A 21,420-nucleotide genomic window follows, 5' to 3' on the forward strand; every position below is an offset into this window, starting at 1 on the left:
GTTAATGCAATTAAATAAATAGGCAAAACAAATAAAAATAATATACACTATGAAACCGCCACTACCAGAGGAAGTTTTGAACAAAAAAAGTGAGCCTTGCTAAAACCCAAGAAGATCTCAGCCATCCTCTGCTAGATATATAAGCTCTAATAAAGACAAGGCTTGATTTTGTTACTTACTTTTTTCAACTGTTTCTCAGGGATTGACATTTATATCACTTCCATTTTAACCTGCTGGCATCAACTGAGTCATTTCTTCTCCTAGTATTAGAACATTTTTTCTGCAGAAAATGAGAAAGGATTTCCTTCATGTATTATAGGCTTTTTTCATGGAGGATTTAGGCTGCCTCTGCTTCTTACCTCTTTCTATTTGAACTAATTGCCTGATTATTTTTTTTTTTAAGGCTTTGCTTTCTGTGAACCTTGTATACCATAGCACTGATGTAGTCCCACATTCGTTTGGGCTTATAAAGAGTTCAATTAGCCCCTTAATGCCTAGTTCAGTCACAATTAAACCTTCCCTGTTGACTCGGCATTGGTCTTTCTAAAGGCAGTGGAGGTGTTTTTAATTATTCATTCTCTGGTTTGTTTCTTAGAGCAGTCTCAGCTGTGCTTTATTATTCAAAGGTTAATGCAAACTGAGAACTGGGTAAATTAAATTTGTTTGGCAGCTAGCAACTTGATGTATTGCAGACACTGTGAAATATGGATGGATGGGTGGGTGGATGGATGGATGGATGGCAAACAATCAACACTTTGCTACTGTGACATTTTAAAAGCCAGATTTTATCTTTGAAACAATTGTTGGTTGTGTTACTATGGCTGATAGCTAATTAATGTTCCATAATGTTATATTCTCTGTAACCCGTTTTTGTTAAGAAAGCACATAGTTTAGAAAGCCAAGAAGCATTAACAGCTATTAGAGAAAATTGATGTAGGTACCATGACTAATGAACTATGCTGCACTAAGTCACTGAATTGTATGCAGGGAATCATGCAGTCAGAAGTTTTAATGAAGGGAGCCCAAGGAATTTCAGGTGAAAGAGAGTTTTATTAACTTTCAGTGAACAAAATGAATAGTTGAGTAGTGAACATGACATGATGTCGTATAATAATTGTATGCCTTGGGTACATTGTGAGGCATGGAGCATAGCCAAGAGCTTTCATCTGTTCTATGCACAGGGTTATTTCACTAACCCCTGCATACCGTGGAAATCTTTATTGAAAATATAACAAGAATCGTTTCACAAGAAATGCCTTAAGACAATGCCATGTAACTTATTTGAAAAATCTACCAACATGGCATTCCTTTGAAAAACATTAATCAGATACTTAGAAGTTCCCATCCCAACTGATCCTAATTAAAATTCATGTCCTGTTTCAATGACTTGTATCAGCAGGCTGCGAACCAAAAAGAAGTCTTCATATTCCTTAAGAGGCCACTCTGGGTAAAATACGTCTTTCTGTGGACAAGCATTATGTTGTATGAAAGGAGGCTATGTTGGCTTTTGGAATAGTAATGCCCAAAAGCTTCAGTAGTTTTTAATTTGCTTTTTCCAAGCATTGACTGTGTAGATAAGAGATTTTTCTTTTTTCGTGCATAGAATTATGTCTCATACATTTTAAATATTCTTTCAGTACTGTGTTTTTAAGTGAGAACTTTGAATTAACACAATCCAACAGTTGAACCTGCTTCTTGTTTATGATTTTTTAAGATAGCGTAACAATTGCCAACTAAAGCAGCTTTCTGTACTAGTGACAGGAGTCCTTAGGATAGTAAGAAAGTACAGCTGCAAGGTCATTTGTACCACGCTGTGTTTAGTACAATGTGTGCTATATAATAATGTGTGTAATTATACTGCTACTGATGAGGTAGGTGGATGAGAAGGTAGATGAAAATAGGATGGCTTGTGAGGCAAGACAGTGACAAGGCATCCCAGCAAAGTCTCTGTATCCTTGTACAGTAAATACTTCACATCTGCCCACTAAAATATTTGAGATAAGACCGTCAGGAATTTTTCTGTGCTTATTTGAATAATTTATAATGTGGTTTTAATACTTCTTCCTGGCTGAATATATCACTTCACTGACAGAGCTCAGGACACCAGTAAGATGTGTCATCCAGGACTAACTAAACAACTACAGTACTCAATTTTCAACCTACAGTGTTGTTGCAAAGCCAGCGCTACTTCTAGTAGAGTGTAACTGATGCAGTATTTTCTTAATTGTATGTGGTTATTATGTTATTTTTTTGTTTTCTATTTTAGTGCTGGACCCAAAGGAGACAACATTTATGAATGGAGGTCAACTATACTGGGGCCTCCAGGGTCAGTATATGAAGGTGGAGTTTTCTTCCTTGACATTACCTTTTCACCGGACTATCCTTTTAAACCACCTAAGGTTAGTAGGAGGATATTAAAAGTCTGATAGGAGTCCTCTCCTTCTGATATTTTTAACGTCTATGTTGGTATACTGTTGTAGGATGAAATATAAAACTTTCAAGGCAATAATGAATATTTAAACTGAGTATTTTGATGGAAAGAATTTAAATGTTTGCCTAGAACTTGCTTGGATGTCTCTGGTACAGTTGGATAGATATAGATTTTTTTTAGAAAATGGTTGTATAATTTCAGCAGCTATTTGTTTGATTTGGATTTGTTTTGAATATGAAGGTAATTATATTTGAGTTACATCTTTTGTAAGCAGCTGAAGAATCTTTCCTGTTGATCCATATCATTCACCAGGGGTCTGTGGCAGCCGGACAAAATATGCACCTTTTGTGCTAACCCATACAAATGACTTCTCCAGATGCAGACTACACTACTCCTTGTGAAGGTTTAATTGCTTTACATTGGCTTTCTGGAAGGCTGTGGAAATATGGCAGCAAAGACAAGAAATTGAGTGGAAAATCAAGAACTAACAGAATTCCTTACAGATTTGTTTTCTAATGCTGTCAATAATGATGCTAACCACAAAATGTAAAACTCTTCCAATAATATGAAGCTGGCAGATCATTACCATGACAGAGAAGGCTTAGAATTTCATACAGGAAATATCTAGTGGTTTTGAAGACCAGATAAATAGAAATGGAATGATGTGCAGTAGTGTAAAATGTATTTGATAACCAATAGTAATAACTGTTGAGAGAGGGTGTCAAAATGGGTTTTTTTTTTGGTTGATTGCAGGATTATTGCAAACCACCAGCCTAATGCATCTGAAAAAAAAAGCAAATACACTCTTAAGATGCATAATCTGGCATTTCCTGTAGAGATAAGGAATTGCCGGCATCATACACAAGATACATGTAAGACTTTGTGTGGAAGACTGACTACAATTTTTAACACCCAGGTTCACTAGCATAAAGAGAAACTTTAAAGTTTACCCAGCAGGGCTGTTAGTAGAATTAAATAAATTGATGGGCCTGTGTACTATGAAACAAAGTGAAAATAAGTTAATTTTCCACCTTCCAAGTGTGGACAGTGAGGTTTTGGAACAGGTCCCCATAAGAGTTGTGGGAGCAAAAATGCTTCCCTGTTTTTGACACGTTTGTGAAAGGTTTGAGACACCATGTTTGCCTATAGTAGATGGGATTGCACAGAAAGAGGAAGTCGTTGATTCCTATTTGGTTGCTGTAATATATTGAAACAGGAGCATTTATAAGCAGAATTTTAATGCAGCGATAGTAATGTTTAAAATGTTTTTAAAAAAAGAGTGAGAGATATGAGTTCAAAATACTTGTCATTCTGTAACCTGCACTTTCCCAGTCAGTGGCCTAAAGATGGGACAAAACCACATGCCGTAGCAGATAGAGATGACCTAAGTTTGTTTCCCATTTCTAGTGTTCCAGTTTAGGGAAACTTTGAGGTCACGGACAAATATTACAGGAGTTGTAATCTCTGCTGACCACAGTTTTTCTGATTTAGATAATTGTGATTATGCAATGAAGAAAAACGTTGAAACTTTATAACTACAAGCTTCAGTCAGTCAATTAAAGCATGGGCACACTAAGCTCAGGCAATGCTCTCTTCTTCTTGCTTTCCTTCTATTTATTTATTTGGTATATTTATTTAGTGGGTATTAGCATATCCATTGAATGGATTTCTTGAGTGTAAAATAGAGCATGAAGTTCTCACGATGATCCAAGCCTGACAGGTAAAGAACTAAATCTGAAAAACAAGTTGCAGGGTTATATTTTCTCCTTTTTGTTGAATCTGTTGAATTTTAGGCAATGTATACAACAGGCATCCTTTTAAAATAGAATGTAATAGTCCAGTTTGCTGTTTCCCCACGAGACAAAGACTTTTTCAGTCCACCCTCAGTTGCGTTTGGCAAGTGTATTATTTTCAGACACGAATAATGCAGCTATGCATTGCTTATTAATGAAATATCAAGCAAAGTGGTGGTTCTTACTCCACTTTTTAATACATTTTGTCTGCCTTTATCTTGAAGCCAACTGTCATTGTAAGAAACGTGTGCATATAAATCATATGAAAATGTACTGCTTGATAAAGGACAAGATAGCTGATGATGCCATATTGTATTACTAAAAGGGCAGTATTTATAGTGAGGGAAATTGTTATCTATAAGAAAGTAATGAGTACATGTGCACAGGGGACTACAGTGTCAGATAGAACTAATATTTCACTGGCATATTTTGTGCTCATAGATTCTTATTCTATTCACTTGAGCCACTGTCATAAATAACCCCTATTTTCAATCCCGCTGTAGGAAATCTTAAACTGTTGCTACTTCATTACACATTTTTTTCAGATCCTGTGAAATTGATTCACAGGTTAAATAGTTTGGGAAGTCCCTTGAATAAAGCAGTGAGGAAAGATGACTGCTGGTCATAAGGTATCTGCTGCCAGTCAATATATTTGGGAAACAGTATTTAAATATGTTCTCAAAACACTTATTTCTAGCTAAAGAAAAGTACTGGGTATGTGGAACATAACATATGGCATCACAGTACAGTGCTATCTGTGTCACTGTGCACTGGCAATTCTTCTACTTCACCACGAGATTTGTGATATTTGGGGCTGTTTTTAAAATCATTGTTCTGAAGGTTATGTGAGTAAATAATCTTAGAATTTTTTTTTTAAGTATATCCCACTCTTCATGGCTCTAAAAAGTTAAAAAAAAAAAAAAGAAAGAAAAGAAAACTAAAGAGAAAATACATAACTGTAGAACATACTAAGAAGGACATAAAATGTATCCCTAACTGTTGGCAAGGTTACCTCCATGTCAGTACATGGCAGAAAGAGTTTAATTCACATTTCTTGCTATGATTGAATTCATACATTCCTCCTGAGATTTCTATGGGCCACTTTCATCCCTCTTTTACCATGAACTAAGGAAACATTTAAATGAGTACTGTCAAAACTGATCTACTAAAAATGTGACCACAGAAGACCAGGGAAGAAACAGAAACTGTATTTCCCAGATGTGATTACTTGACCCAGCTTGAGGTTCCAAAGGCAAATGCCTATGTCACATAGTTATTGTTATTAAAGGGGCTAATCCAAAGTGTATTAAAACCTGAAGAAAGATTTCTACAAGCCCTTTTCCAAATCTGTTTTGAGATGTTGAATACTCTTATCATGCATGTGCATTTTGCAAATGCATGTTGGGAAGCAAAAAAATAATTTTTAAATTAAGAATAATAAGTTGAAAGTAAATTCTGGATAAATGTACTTTTTTTAAAAAACAAATGATGTGGCCTTTGTTTTGTTTTGTGTTATACGCAGATCTTCATATTTTCTAGAGGATCCAAATTCCTTCCATAAACATATTTGATTCTTATTCTGATCACTGGGCACCCTGCTTCATATTTGAAAACATGATTTAAAATTAAAATTCTGAGAGCACATTTGCACATGAAGAAATGATGCTTCAACCTGTTTTTTGAGAATGAGGGGAACGTACAAAGTCACTTTCATTTGTATTTCCAGATAGCTAACCTGCTTTCTTCAGTTTTTACGCCTTTATCTCTATTCCTTGCACTGTGTGCCTCATTTTATGTTTATGGTTTTCTACACCCAAACGTCATCACCATCAGGCTTCCCCTCAGTCTATCCCCTACAGGTCGATTTTCCTTCTATCTGCCTTTGTAGTGACACCTGTTATGTCAGTGTCTCTCAAGCTGAGCCATAACCATAATATCAAAGTAAGATTTTTTTTCAACAAAGTAGAAGATACCACATGGTAGGTCGGAGCGTAATTTGCTCTCATGATTTTCATTTTTCCCCTTTGAAGTCAATCTATTTCAGTCTTTCAACTTGGTCTCACGCCTTGAAACTGGACTCCCAGCTTTCTGAGCCAAAGTTAGTGACCCTTCATCTCTGTTTGCCTTGAAGACCCATGGCATTTTGCTTGATTTTGCCATCCCAGACTAACTTCAATTTCTCTGTGTAACCAAGAGAACAAGATTTTTAGAACAGCTCATCTGAGAATGGACAAATTAGCTTTGGCTTTCTGGGATGCCCTAATCAATTAAAAAGCCTGTCTGGCCTCTACTGCAAGGAAGCTTCAGTTACTCCGTGGAAATAAGTTGAGCACCCCTTGGCTGAGCAAGCCAAGAAGTGAGCAACCTGCAGAACCACCCTTGTCCTTACAGCAGCACCCTAAGTCTCGCACTGGGTTTGCAAAATGCTGGACAAGAGGAAGTTGTAGATATGTACATGATCTCTGCCAAAGGCCAAATGCTAGTGGGATTTCGGTCTTGGTTATAAGGCAAGAAGGCTTCACTTCAGCCCCAAAATGAGATGTCTGCCTCATAGTGCAACAAGTTCTAGAATCAAGAAAGCTGCGACCTGTTCAGAGCAGCCACTTAAAGAAATGAAGAAAAGTATTTAGATGGCCTGCCAAGGAAATAACCTTGCATTTCTCCAATGCCTTAATGATCCCTCAGCCCTTTGTAAAAATATCTTTGTGATTTCTTTTTCCTGCTATCTTCCTCTCCTCCTTAATGGATTCAGACAGTTCTCTCCTTGACTTTTACAGAGGAAAGCTCTCTCTCTTGTTCTGTCTCTCTCTCTGGGGTTTTGGATGGGATGTAGAGCATGCATATATAGGTGGATGTGTATCTGTGGGTGTATGTAGGTCTCTCCAAAAGTAATGCCTCCCATTTATTTTCATGGAAATTACAACAGATACCAAGAGCACAATAACACTATGTGATAGAGAAAATTCTCAGGTACAAAACACTATTTTTCAACATAGTCACCACCATTAGCCATGCATTTTCACCAGCCACAAACAAGAGTCTTCATTATGTGCTCATAAAAATCTGCACCAGCAGAGGTGACCCACTGTCACTGTTGCCACTGCCGAAACACACCACCCACCACCTCACTGTGCTCACATTCACTGTTTGGTCTCCAGAAATGTTCAGCAAGTGTTGATTAATGTCAGTAGGTGCCATTTTTCCTGTATGGAGGAATTCAGTTACACATCTTTGCTTCATCCGCACTTCCATTTCAGACACCATTTTGTCAGACTGCCCCTCTGCTGCCGTCTGTCACATGGCAACAGAATGTTATGGAATATTGTTGGAAAGGTTCCACCTCTAGTGTCATACCACCAACATGTGCCTCTGACACTGTGGGCCAATATAATAAAAAAGGAGGCATACTTTTGAAGCAGGCCTCATAAAACAGTAAAATAGAATCATAGAATAAGTAAGGTTGGTAAAGGCCTCTAATATCATCTAGTCCAATGCATCAACCCATTACTTACATGCCCACTGAACCATGTCCCGAAGTGCCACATCTACACTTCTCTTGAACACCTCCAGGGGACAGTGTCCCTATCACTTCCCTGGGCAGCCTATTCCAATGCCTCTCTGCTTTTTCTAAGAAATTTTTCCTAATATTCACCCTGAACCTCCCCTGGTGGAACTTGAGGTCACTGGACGTGGCTCTGGCAGCCTGGTCTAGTGGTTGGCGGCCCTGCACTTAGCAGGGTGGTTGAGACTTGATGATCTTTGAGATCCTTTTCAACCCAGGCCATTCTATGATTCTATGATTACTTCTCATCCTATCACTGTTACCTGGGAGAAGAGGCCGACCCACACATCACTACACCCTCCTTTCAGGCAGCTGTAGAGTGTGATCAGGTCTCCCCTGAACCTCCTCTTCTCCAGACTCCAGTTCTCTCAGCCACTCCCATAAGACTTGTGCTCCAGTCCCCTCATCAGCTTTGTTGGCCTCCTCTGAACACGCTGCAGGGCCTCAATGTCTTTCTTGTAAGTGAGAGGCCCAAAACTGAATGCCATAGTGGAGGTGCGGCCTCACCAGTGCTGAGTTCAAAGGGACAGTCACCTCCCTGCTTCTGCTGACTACACTATTTCTGATACATGCCAGGATGCTTTGGCTTTCTTGGCCACTTGGGCACACTGCTGGCCCACATTAAGCCAGCTGTCAACTAACACCCCCAGAACATTTTCCTCCATGCAGTTTTCCAGCCACTCTGCCTCAGGCCTGTAGCAGTACGTGGGGTTTTTGTGACCAAAGTGCACGACTTGGCACTTGTTAAAGCTCATACAATTGGACTTAGCCAATTATATATGAGTATACAAACTTTTTTGACCTGAAATCTTCTACAGTTTAGTCATCATGGCAAATTAACAATGCAACATTATGTGGGCTAGAATTGTTGAAGGAAGGGTGATAATTCTGTCATCCTGCATACTGTCCTGCCAGACCAGGAAGTCTTTGCTCAGTCTTTCATACCGGTGTTTGCAGAACAACGAGCACTCCACAAGAGCACACTCCCTGCAGGAGTTGTCACTGCCTTGGTGTCTGCATTTATATCAAGAATAATCTTCATTAATAACTTCTACACAGATATTTGACTGTGTTCAGTCTATTACAGTGTCAATTCAATTTAGCTGTAGCTGATACAATATGGATATATCTATCATTATCCTAGTACTCTGCTAGCTTTATTTTTTAATTTGAGTGATTTATAAAATCTCTTAATCCCAACTCTACAATTAATCTTGCTAGGGACTTTAATCTCAGTTGACTGAAAATGGTTCACAGGACTTGAAAGCTGCAATATGCTAAATCACCTCTAAATCAAAATTAAAATAACAGAAAACTCCATTTCCTCCCTGTAAATCTCATATGTCTATCAAATGACTGAAAAATTGTTCTCAGCATTTGAAAGCTTAGCTGCTTTAAATTAACTGTGAGACTGCACGGGGAGTCTTTTCCCTTTGTAAATATAATATACAGTGTGTGTAGAGTCTGGTCTTAATGGCAATATTAAACATCTCTTGAGTTTGTTACATGTAATTTCCATATAACACTAATCTCTGTGCACAAAATATCATTATTTGGAATCCTTCTGCCATGGTACAATCTTTGTACCTATTTCATAAATTCAGTGTCATGTACGATGGGCACTTCCTTTTATTCTTGGCTTTACTCTATCACACTTAACATATAAGTGATAGGCTGTTAAGGACACTTTTGCCTGTTTGCAAGGGTAGATGAGAAAAAATAAGCGTTCCTTGATATTGCTAACCTAAATTGCTCGAACAAAGCTTACATGGCAGACCCATACTTTCACTTACGTTTGTCTCCATTAACCCAGTTTACATGTGAGCCTCCCAAACTCACAGTCACCTTAAATCCAGGCTATTTGATCACCAACATGTACCATATCTGCAGCTCTGCTGTAGGCAGGGCTTCAGTCCACCTTCTCTTGCCCTCCCCATGACATGACCCTCCTTCCAATGCAACAGCTTCCTGTCACTTATCCCTGACACCACGTGCCTCATCACCACTTGCTGGGATGTTCCACGCATGCCATACGCTGTGTGTCTGCGGGCAGTGCTGCACCTATAGGGCAGTACACAGCATTCAGCTCAGTGTGGGTCAAACCAGGTGGCTCCTTCAGAAACTTCAGTGCGTCCCCAAATGACAGAATCACAGAGACATGGAGGATAGAAACACTTAAGGCAGAAGATGGGATCCATGACTATATTTTATTACCAATGAATGCAAAAGACATTTGATGGAACAACACCATGTAAATCTCTGAGATTTCTTTTGAATTCAGATATCTGAGAATCCTTATACTACCTGCCAAGTGGAATTGCCATTTCTTCTAATGAACAGACTTCTTTTTTGCTCTTTAAGATATTAATTTATATCACTGGTTTGTATTTACTTGTTTAGTCTTGATGAAAATGGCTCTAACCAACAAAGATCTTCTTTCTCTCTGGAGGTTGGTGGCTCTGCCTCTGGCAGGGGTGTTGGAACTTGATGATCCTTGGGGTCCCTTCCAACCCAAGCCATTCTATGATTCCCTCCCCAAAGCTTAGAAGGTTCATAATTTCTTCCTATTTTCTACAAATGCTCAGTATACCAAGTACCTGCAGAGGCATTTTGTGGGGGTTGTCTTCTACCTCACAGCTATGGTTTGCATGTTGCGTGTCAAATTCACTTTCAAAAGGGGACCTGTGATGGCTGTTGGATGCTTTGGGAGCTACGTAATTCTGCCACATCACGCATGTTCTCACTACTGCATAAAATCTGTTTGTGAGCTAAAAATACACCTTACATCAGTGTTCTTTCTTGTCTTTTTTTATGTGTAGAGATGTATGTATATAGATGTGAAAGGGAGTTTTCTCTATATTATTACTATAGAAGAAGAACAAACTGTAAAGGTGCAAAATCAAGTCAGTTCTGAGGGGAAGGAGCACTTGGGGAACTCAGGGAGGAAGTGCATGTGGGACAATGCAGCCTACACGTTTTATTCTTGAAAGGAGGATTTGCTTTGTAGAAGCTAAATGGGCAGTAAGTCTTTAAAAATGTTGCTGTCTATAAACAGACTTTATTACTGACTTTCCATATGTAGTTACTAAATATAGTAAAGATTATGCTGATTAAACTAAAAATTATTTTAATAAAACTCATGCTGACTTTGTCAGACAATACCTTTGACATTTTGCATCTTACAATGTTATTTCAATTCTGAACCACTCTAACCTGGACAGTTTTCCATTTCCTTTTTTTTCTCTCCTGCTATTCTTTTACTTTCAGAAAACTGTACAGTTTAGGAAAATGTTTTACTTGCCCTCTCAGCTACGTCAGAGATTATTTAAAACCCCCTTCATGTTTTCTGCTATTAAATCTGTATGTAAGCTGAGTATATTTCTGTAAAGCACACATTTAGCATTGCTGTGCTTATTCATATTGATATTTTTTTCTGAGACAGTGTGCGTAGTTACTCAGCTTCATAACTACCATGAATGTAATGAACAATTACTCACATTGCATACTGTTTCATTTTCAACAATGCTAAAGATTCCCTCACATGAATACTATTACATGCCTTTTAACTCATGATCACTTCTCACTAGCTATGTCTCACACAATGCATTTTGTTGCAGCAACTGCAGAATAGTTTGCATATCAGACTTTTCTGTAGGTCAAACAAAAGTAATTATGAGTTAATATTTCTTGCTAAAGCTGATCACATATATTTCCCTTTGATGTATTAAACTGTGGTTATTCTTTGCCAACTAAAGTTTTATAAGAACTGTCTGAAGTTCATCTCTTGGCATATATTTAAACCTTGCTCTTTAACAGTGAGCATCATGTGGTCAGTCATTTATTATGCACTTGATGTGATAATCCATTAAGTATCTCAACAATTGCTTGTGTGCATGCTACTAATCTGTAGCTGCGAAACAGAGATGGATCATCCTGTCATAGAAAGGCAGCCTCAGTGCCGGGCACAGAAAAAATGAAGCACACTCTATGAGAAATTTAAGGATGCTAATTAACACAAAGGTTATTATATGGATATTGTGTCCCTCATAGCTGTAAATAACATTCACTTAGGTTGCTTTACAGTATTTTTCTAAAATGACTATAGACTGTAGGCCTGTTCTTGTTTTTTATTATTCTTTCTGTTTGAGCAGACAAATCTATTGCTCATAAATTCTGACAAACCGACATGAGAATTCTTACTCCCTCCTGAGCTCCATGAACATCATCATAAAGGGCATCGTATTTTTTAATATATATATAACCTTTTCCGTATGCAGTACAACTTCTTCCACTTCAGGTAGTGCCACTGCAGTTTTATTAAAACAGAACTCCTGGGGAATATTAGAGAAAGACAGAAGGTTCATCTCAAGAAGGACTGCAGGATTGCACCCTTGTAAGAAATGAAAGAGCTTGAAAGGAAATTTTGCAAAACTGCAGGAATGAGAGCCCTGGGATCTCAGTCCTGCTTCCAGTGTTGGCCAAGCAAAAGAGTTTCATTTCCATTTATTCTCCTGTGGACTCTGAATCTTCCCCTGCTCAGTCACCCAGCTTCAGTGGAAGGAATGAAGAACTGGGGATGGGATTTGAAATCAAACAGGCTGAATAATGCAGTTCCTGAGTGCATGTTGTAACTGCTTGCTTGCTAATATGCAAAAATTGAGTCATTTCTTCATCTAGATACAATTTGGAAGAGAACTACAAATTCAGTGGGGTCTGAAAGTACACGAGATGTGTTTGTGGAATCATCCCTTTCAGAGCTGCAGTGCTTTTACATGCCTGCCTCTGAGTTTCATCAAAGGTTAAGCTGGCCACCCTCATGGCTGCAAATGGCATGGTGGCTTCTTGGGTTTAGACCTAACATATGAACATTAGGTTCAAAACTGAGATAATGAGGGATTTTAAGACTAGATCATGTTGGAAAACCAGTGAGATCCAGGAGTAATTTGTCGTGACTGCAATCAGTTGCCTCCAGTCACTCAGCTGTATTCCATTTAAGTTTGCCCTTCCTCAGTTTTGTGAACAGTCTTTCTGTCCTAAAACTTATACTCAGTGAAAAGCCAGTCATAGCTTTACATGTCCTTCTTTTCTCTGTAATCATTTTCTCTCCCTCTTTTAAATAAATGACCTCATATTCTTCTTAGAGACTATACAAAGGGTTTTTTTTTTATTTATATAATTCTGTTTTGCAATATTCAGAAGGTTTTGGCATTCACCAGTAGGTAAACAGATGAGTTTGTTGTTATTTGCTTCCATAACTGAATATAAATTCCTTATCATTACCCTTCAAAAGCTTCTTTATAGTACTTTTACAATTTTCAGAAGATAGCTCTATTTTTCAGTATTTCCCATAATTCACATTTCTCTGACCTGAACTTTTATTCAAAAAAAAATGAGATATCCTCTAAAAACTGCAGAACCAAAGAGAGTAAATCCATAGAGAACACTTATCTTTCAAAAACAAGATAAATTACTCCTCTACCATTCAGTTGTCTGAGAATAACTCCTACTATACACCCACACACTCCCTTGAGTCTCTGAATGGGATTGTTTAGGTGTTTTCATTAGGGGATAAATGGAATTAGAATGCATCCTTTATGGGAACCATTTAAGTGGCATCAAAGGTTAAAATATGACCGTATTAAAGAAAATGGAGCTAACCTGGAATGATGTTATCACTTGACTTCTCTCTACATACATAACAGAGATGACCTTGTATAACTTTAAAATGTGTGTATGGCAAACACAGCATCCAGAAAGCTACATGTCAGCGTTTCCCACGTTAGATGCAATTTGTAGCAATGTCTGGATGAGGAAAACAGTATGTCATCCCAGCTATCCTGCATCTTACTTTTGCTTCTTTGGCATATGAAAATGGGATGGGGCTGCTCAGCTTGTCCTTTTCAACAGATTTAGGACTGTGTAACTACCACCAGGCCAGAGCTTGCAAGGTGAAAGAAGATTATGGTTTTCCTGCAGGCTTCCTCAGCAGCTGAGAAGTTACACATGGGAATCACCCCTTCTTCTTGCACCAGTTCCAGCATCCCTCCACAAAACAGCCTGGGTGGGGAGGTGGGCAGAGGGCAGGCATATCCCCATTTGCCACAGGACATGGACATTTGTGGGCCAGTTCTGGATCTGCCACTTGGGTTTGCCTTTTTGTGGGTTGTCTCTCCTCCATGGCCAAGGAGGCCTGGGCAACACACGTCACGGCCAGCCATGGCAAGCTCTATGGCACCTGTGGATAGCATCACCTCCCACACCCCATCCACAGTTCCCGATGTGTTATGGCCATCATTCATACAGTGTCTTCTGAGATTCTGAAAACTTCAATATTTTTTCTGATGTTAGAATGCCACTGCATATTTGTATAGTCATTTTCAAGTGCAGTGACATATTTGGTGAGAGGATGACCTGTTTGTCAGTGATAAGCAGCAATCCTTATCATGGAAGTGGGTGCCTTCCTCAGTGTCACAGGTTTAAGATGTAGTAAAAATATATATATATCAAAGTATTTGTGAAGAACAGCCTTCCAACTACAAACATATGTAATCCTGACTACATTTATCCGCTGATAGCCTGGAGTTAAACAGCTTACATAAGATAAGGACTGCCTCCGATCAGCCGAATGGCTCTCTGAGTCCTGCCAAATTCACAGTGTTCTTTCTTGCTGCTTCAAAAAGAATGTGTGGCAATGTGTCTATCCACTAAAATGACAACAAAACAGTTGCACTTTAAAATATGGGCTCAAATTGATGGCATTCTCCTAAGCAGAGTATGAGCTCCAACTGAACCTTATCTTGAAATAATTTGAAAGTATAATTTAATCTGTGCAATGGACTCAGTGGGTTTCCCTCACATTTGATGAGACCACGTATATATAATTACTCAGTGTATTCAAATACCACCAAATAAAGTCCTCAAATTTTTATTCATGGAAGCATGGAAAAGCACCTTTTTTCAGGAAAAGTAATTAAGCAAAAACTTCATTCCAGTTATGTACTGAGAGGTGGAAACAAGGACAGTACCATAGGAAGAGTATAAGAAAGCTGCTAGGCTGTGTAGGGGGATCAGGAAAGCCAAGGCCCAACTTGAATGAAACTTGGTGAGAGGTGCCAAGAAGAACAAGAAAGGTTTCTACAGGTACCTCAACCATAAAAGGAAAGTTCAGTAGGATGTACTCCCCCCAGTGAGTGACACAGGCATTCTCGTAACAACAGCCAAGGAGAGGGTTGGGGTACTCAACAACTTTTTTGCCTTGGTTTTCTCTGATAACTGTTCATTATACAGCCCTCAAACAGTTGTTTTGGAAGGAGGAGACTGGGGAAGCAACATCCATCCCACTGTAAGCAAATATCAGGTTCATGACCACCTGAGGAACCTTAACATCCACAAGTCTATGAGTCCTGATGAGATGTATCCCAGAGTCCTGAGGGAATTGGCTGATGTAGTCACCAAGGCACTCTTGATGATATTTGAAAAGTCGTGGCAATCAGGTGAATCCCTGGTGACTGAAAAAAGGCAACATCACACCCATTTTTAAGAAGGGTAAAAAGAAAGAATCTTGGAAACTACCAAACTGTCAGTCTCACTTCTGTGCCAGGAAAGATCATGGAGCAGATCCTTCTGGAAGCTATACTAAGGCACATGGAAGAGAGGGAGGCAATACAGGAGAACCAGCATGGCTTCATTAAGGGCCAATCCTGCTTGACCAACCTAGTGGCCTTTTATGATGGTGTCACTGCATCAGGGGACAAGGGAAGATCCACTGATGTCACCTATCTGGACTTCAGTAAGGCCTTTGACATGGTACCCCACAACATCCTTCTCTCCAAATTGGAAAGATATGGATTTGATAGGTGGACTGTTGGATGGATGAAGAACTGGCTGCAGGATCAAGCCCAGAGAGTGGTGGTCAATGGCTCAGTGTCTGGATGGAGATCACTGACGAGTGCTGTCCCCCATGGGTCAGTGCTGGGACCAATACTCTTTAATATCTTCATCAATGACAACAACAGTGGGGTCAAGTGCAACCTCTCCACATTTGCGGATGACACCAAGCTGTGTGGTGCGGTCGGCATGCCCAAGACATGGGATGCCATCCAGAGGGACCTAGACAAGCTTAAGCAGTGGGCCCAGGAGAACATCATGAAGTTCAATAAACCCAAATTCAAGATCTTGCACCTGGGTCAAGGCAACCCCCACTACCAATACAAACTGAGGGATTAAAAGGTTGAACACAGCCCTGCTGAAAAGTAGCTGAGGGTGCTAGTGGATGGGAAGCTGGGCGTGAGCCAGCAATGTGCCCTCGCAGCCCAGAAAGCCAATCGTATCCTGGGCTGCATCAAAAGAAGCGTGGCCAGCAGGGCGAGGAGGTGATCCTGCCCCTCTGCTCTGCGCTGGTGAGGCGTCACCTGGAGTACTGAGTCCAGATGTGAAGTCCTCAGTGAAGGAGAGAAATATACCTGTTGGAGCACATCCAGAGGAGGGCCACAAAAATGATCCAAGGGATGGAACAGCTCTACTGTGAGGACAGGCTGAGAGAGCTGTTGCTGTTCAGCCTGGAGAAGAGAAGGCTGCGAGGTGACCTGATAGCAGCCTTTCAGTATCTAAAGGGGAGCTACAGGAAAGAAGGGGACAGGCTCTTTAGCAGGGTCTGTGGTGATAGGACAAGGAGAAATAGTTTCAGACTTAAAGAGGGTAGATTTAGGTTAGATATAATGAAAAAGTCTTTTACAGTGAGGGTGGTGAGGCACTTGTACAGGTTGCCCAGATGTCCCATTCCTGGAAACTTTCAAGGCTAGGCTGGACCAGGCTCCGAGCACCCTGATCTAGCTGTGGGTGACCCTGTTCATTGCAGGAAAGTCAGACTAGGTGACCTTTTGGGGGTCCCTTCCAGCTCTAGGGATTCTATGATTCTAAGAATATAATATTTAAAATTAAGCTGGTGATAGAGTGTTGTCTGAGTCATGGGATGGCCTGCTGTGAAATATTCCCTGATGCAGTTATATCTCCTTAGAGTTAATCTGTTTGGGGACGTAATGAGCAATCATCTACTATTTACAGAAAGTTCCTCCAAACCATCTTCCTTTGTGGACACTTCTAACATGTTCTTTGTGTAAGACAGTTTGATGCTTCTGTACATTTGTAGCACTCCTTATTCACAGTAACTTCTCTTTATAGACGAACATTTAATCTTATCACTGAATACTACTTTCTTGATCTGACAGAAGTCTTTCTTTATTACAAATGCTGGATGTGCTTGGAGTTCTTGTGGGACAAAAAACAGATTGGCTACAGTGTTTGGTTGAATTAATCTAATTGTGCCAGAAATACTTTACATTCTCATAAGGGTATTGGAAGTGGAGCACTTACTTGGGCTGGAAAAGAATAAGAGCAACCACAAATGTAGAGGGGGAAAAAAAAGGAAAGAACTTACAAATTTGTAGTGTCACAAACTACTCAATTATCCTATCAACTGGAAATACCTTTAAAAATACCTGCATGTATAAACTGGTGAACTTGCTTTTCTGGGATCTTTGTTACATGAATCACTGGCCCATGACACTGAGCTCCAGGAATGTTTTCCCAGATTTATGTGGAAAAGTACTTACAAGAAAAAGCATTTCTTCTTGAATGTAATGCTGTGACACCAGAAATCTTCTACCTTTTTTTCCATTATTTTGTCAAAGCTGCTTGATTTAATCAGAAACAAAACTGCTCCATGTTAGAGAATGATATTTTTCTTATGAGAGGTAGAACAGCTACCATGTCTCCTTGATGGAGACCCCAAAGTGCAATGGGTTTGTGTTCTCCCTTCCTGTCAGTAGCCCCAGTACTCAGTTTGAACTACAGAGCAGACTTTCATCACTGAAATTCTTTCAAAATAAAAGGCCTATATCTTCCACTTGAAGGAGAAGCACATCATTATAGGCTGAAAGAAGTGATTACCTCCTCAGTTTGATATATATAGGATCGCCTGGGATGGAATATAAAATGGACACTGTGATGGTTTCACCCTGATAGGCAGCTGAACTTCACAACTGCTCTCTCGCTCCCTCTACTTAAAGGAAGAGGAGAGAATGAGATGAGGAAGGGCTCAAAGGTTGAGATAAGGGCAGAGAGATTGCTCAACAATTACTGTCATAACCAAAACGGACTCAAGGAGATTAATATAATTTATTGTCTACTACTAACAGATGAGAGCAGTGAGAACTAAAACCAGACTAAAAGCACTTGCCCCCCATCCACCCTCTTCTACCTCCCTCCCCTGAGCACCACAGAGGAACAGGGAATGGGGGCTGCTGTCAGCCCATAATGCTTCATCTCTGCTGCTCCTTCATGGTCACTCTGCCTCTGCTCCACCTGGGTCCCTCCCACAGGATGCCGTCCTCCCTAAAGTGATCCCATGTGGGCTTGCCACAGGCTGCAGCTCTCCAAGCACTGCTCCAACATGACTCTAAAATGGGACCCACCCTTCAGGACCGCACTGTTCCACACAGGTCTTCCCCGCAGGCAGTAGCTTCCCTAGCCCTCCTGCCAACTTATGGCTTAGCTCTGGCAGTGGCGGGTCCCCGCTGGAGCAGCCGGAGCTGGCCCTACTCTGACATGGGGCAATGCTGGTCTCTGCTCACAGAGGCCACCCTGCAGACACCCACTACCAAAACCTTGCCATACAAGCCAGATACAGATACAGAAAATCTAAAAATCAAACATGCCCACCTTCCCCCCCCAAAAAAGGTATTTTTAAGCAATTGTACTGATTCAGCTGTGACTTAAATTTTGGAAATGAAGCCACTCTACTTGAGCAGACTTTCTCAAAGATATTTCATTTTAGTTTTTTCCAAGCAGTCAGTCATGTGATTTCTCCAAATGTTTTTTCTCAGCTCAATCTATTGAGTCAAATGATGAACAGATGAAGGCAGTGGAAGAGTCTGTCTTCCTCTGCCTCCCATCAAAGTGTGAGGCGGTGCAGGGCCCAAGTTGTAATGCTGTCCAGCTCAGTAGCTAGAATAGCCTTTTTATTCCCATGCAGAATAATAAGATCAGTGGGACCAAGGTAAGAGGAAACTTGTCCCATTCTTACTTTAAAGTAACCAGTTCAACCAGTGGAAGAGACAGACTATATTTTCTAATGAATATCCGTATTTTGTCCACTCTTTAATTAATTGACAGTAGCAGAATACTGACATTTCAACCACGGAAGCATAATGGTCTCTTATGCAATTTTTTTATTGCTTAATAATCATGTGATTATTGGCCTGTACACCACTGCACTTAGACACACTGTCTTTTCTAGGTAACGTTCCGGACAAGGATCTATCACTGTAACATTAACAGCCAAGGCGTCATCTGCCTGGACATTTTAAAAGACAACTGGAGTCCAGCATTAACCATTTCTAAAGTTCTCCTCTCCATCTGCTCCCTCCTCACAGACTGCAACCCGGGTAAGACAAATTCACTTTCGTACATTTGTATTCATTCGCAGTTCATATTCTGTTAGCAATTAGGATGTGGCTGGTGCACTCTTTTACTGCTCTGTACTAAAAAAAGACCAAAATTTAAGTTTTTAATTCATTAAAATTGAGGCATAGTAAAGGAAGAAAGCACAATTTTAAGACCTCTTGAAATTTTAGTAGTTGGGAATAAAAATCTATTAATTCAGAAAGTTTAATCGGGGGAAAATAGTTTGTAGTAGGCACTAATTTGTAAATTACAACCAGGACATTAGTACCGAGAAATATGAATGAGTTAATAAATATTGAAAAGGAAAGCTTTTACTTAAATATGCTGATAGTAGGGTCTCTGAAAAGAACATTAATAGTACTGACAATGATAGATGTCTAACACAGATTCTACAAATAATGAAAATTAATTTAAATGAAGTTTATTCAATATCCTGAACAGCCTGTATGTGCATTCAAAGCACGCTGTCATTCATATTAACTTGCATAGCACTTAACATATTCCCTTGGCTTTTTTAGATTTGTTTTCTGCAATTGACCACTAGATATGTAATTTCCACTTTCTCTTAGCCAATTTACCAATGAATGGTTCTGATCGCAGCTTCCAAAATTCATAGTATATAGACATTAATACAGAATCATTTAAAGAAAAATGAAGAGATCTGCACCTGAAGAGGGTGCAATGTGAGATTCTTGTGTAATCAGAGGCTGAGTCACACGCTGTAACAGAAGTCTGAATTATTTCAGAGCTCCAGATAAGGTGAAAGTGGACTTTCAATTGCAGTTGGCTGCACTTTTTTCATGTGGGTTTGTTACTATGTGTAGCATTAATAACTGCAGTGCTCCTTCCAGCTGAGAGCTGGAGCTGTTGAGGAGCTGCAGAGGAGCGCTGCGGTACCATTCCAGGCACATTTATTTCTGGAGTACTCGATGCTTTCTGCATACCTCTACAGAAGCCAGACTCCTTGTATTGCCCACCCTAACCTGTGCAGAGCTGTCTGTATGAAATCAGGTGGAGTGGTGACATAAAGATAAGAAATGGATATTTGCTCAGGTATCTTAGAGACCAGGTAAAGAGCTACCGAGACACTGCTGCAAAATCAGTAGCTGTCTATTAACAAATACGACCATTTCAGAAGTTAATAGCAAAGCTGTGTTGTGAATGAGAAACTGAAAATAGATGTGCATTCAGTTGTACTCACCTGTTTTAAGAAGCAAATCAGTGGCTTGGAAGCCTGCCAGTTCCAAGCAGTGATTTGAAATTTGGAAATTTACCATCTCTGATCTCTCAGTCATTTTCTTTCCCTTAGACCAGTTTGCAGATGTTATCAAACAACAGTGCTAACTGAGCAAGTAGCTGAGATGAACACTGAAAACTGTTATCTGTAAGATATTATCTTATGTAACGCGTTAACATTCTAAAAATTGGAAGTTACTTTTCAGTTTTTTTCAGTTAGTAGCCGTAAACATTGTCATGACTGTAGTAAATAAAACAGTTTTATGTCATTTTCAATTTAAATGCTCTCTTTAAATACAAAGTGGTTGTGGATTTTGTTACTGTGTCTTGTTAAAATTTGCGCTATTTTTTTGCGTGTGTGTGTGAGGAATGAATGTAATTTCTTTACTTGCGAGTTCCCCTCCTATGAGGAGCTGATGGCAGTATCTGTGAATAACTGAGTCATTTTTGCCTTCCTTTGAGACTACTTGCCTTGAGTTCGTTACTTTTTTATATTAAAAAGTGAACTTCGAATTTTAGTGATGTGCAACAGAAGGCTTTTTACTCTTCAGTGTATTGCCTAATATGCTAGAGCTGTTCTGGTTTGTCCCATTCATTTTTTATGAAATTTATCATTTATGAAATTTAATCATACCATCCAGACGGAACGTAGGCAAGTAGGTAGGTGGATAGGTACGAAGATAGGTAGGTAGGTAGATGAGTAGATAGGCAGGTAGGTAGGTGGACAGGGAGGAAGGGAGGAAGGAAGGAAGGGGTATGTATCACTGATATGTATATACCACTGAAATACATATCACATATACGTATCACATACATGTGTATCTATATACACATGGAAATATATATGCATATATTTTGCTCTGTCAGCTGGGAGTAATTTTCTAATTGCCAAGTCCTCTCTTCATCACACGGGTCTACCCCTTTTTAAAGGCAGC

The 21,420-nt window shown here is 39.6% G+C and overlaps 1 protein-coding gene across 2 annotated transcripts in view; it reads left to right on the forward strand.

The window, feature by feature from the left end:
• The window catches only part of LOC110394028 (ubiquitin-conjugating enzyme E2 E2), a gene marked incomplete at its 5' end in the record, with an annotated part of 212,519 nt that overhangs the window by 168,752 nt on the left and 22,347 nt on the right, over positions 1-21,420 (forward strand). For both annotated transcript variants that reach the window (XM_021387627.1, XM_021387628.1), the window contains 2 exon segments: positions 2,267-2,399; positions 19,083-19,230. In XM_021387627.1, coding sequence (XP_021243302.1) covers positions 2,267-2,399; positions 19,083-19,230 — 281 coding nt within the window.

Source organism: Numida meleagris, chromosome 2, assembly GCF_002078875.1.
Source record: "Numida meleagris isolate 19003 breed g44 Domestic line chromosome 2, NumMel1.0, whole genome shotgun sequence".
In the NCBI taxonomy this organism is placed as follows: domain Eukaryota; kingdom Metazoa; phylum Chordata; class Aves; order Galliformes; family Numididae; genus Numida; species Numida meleagris.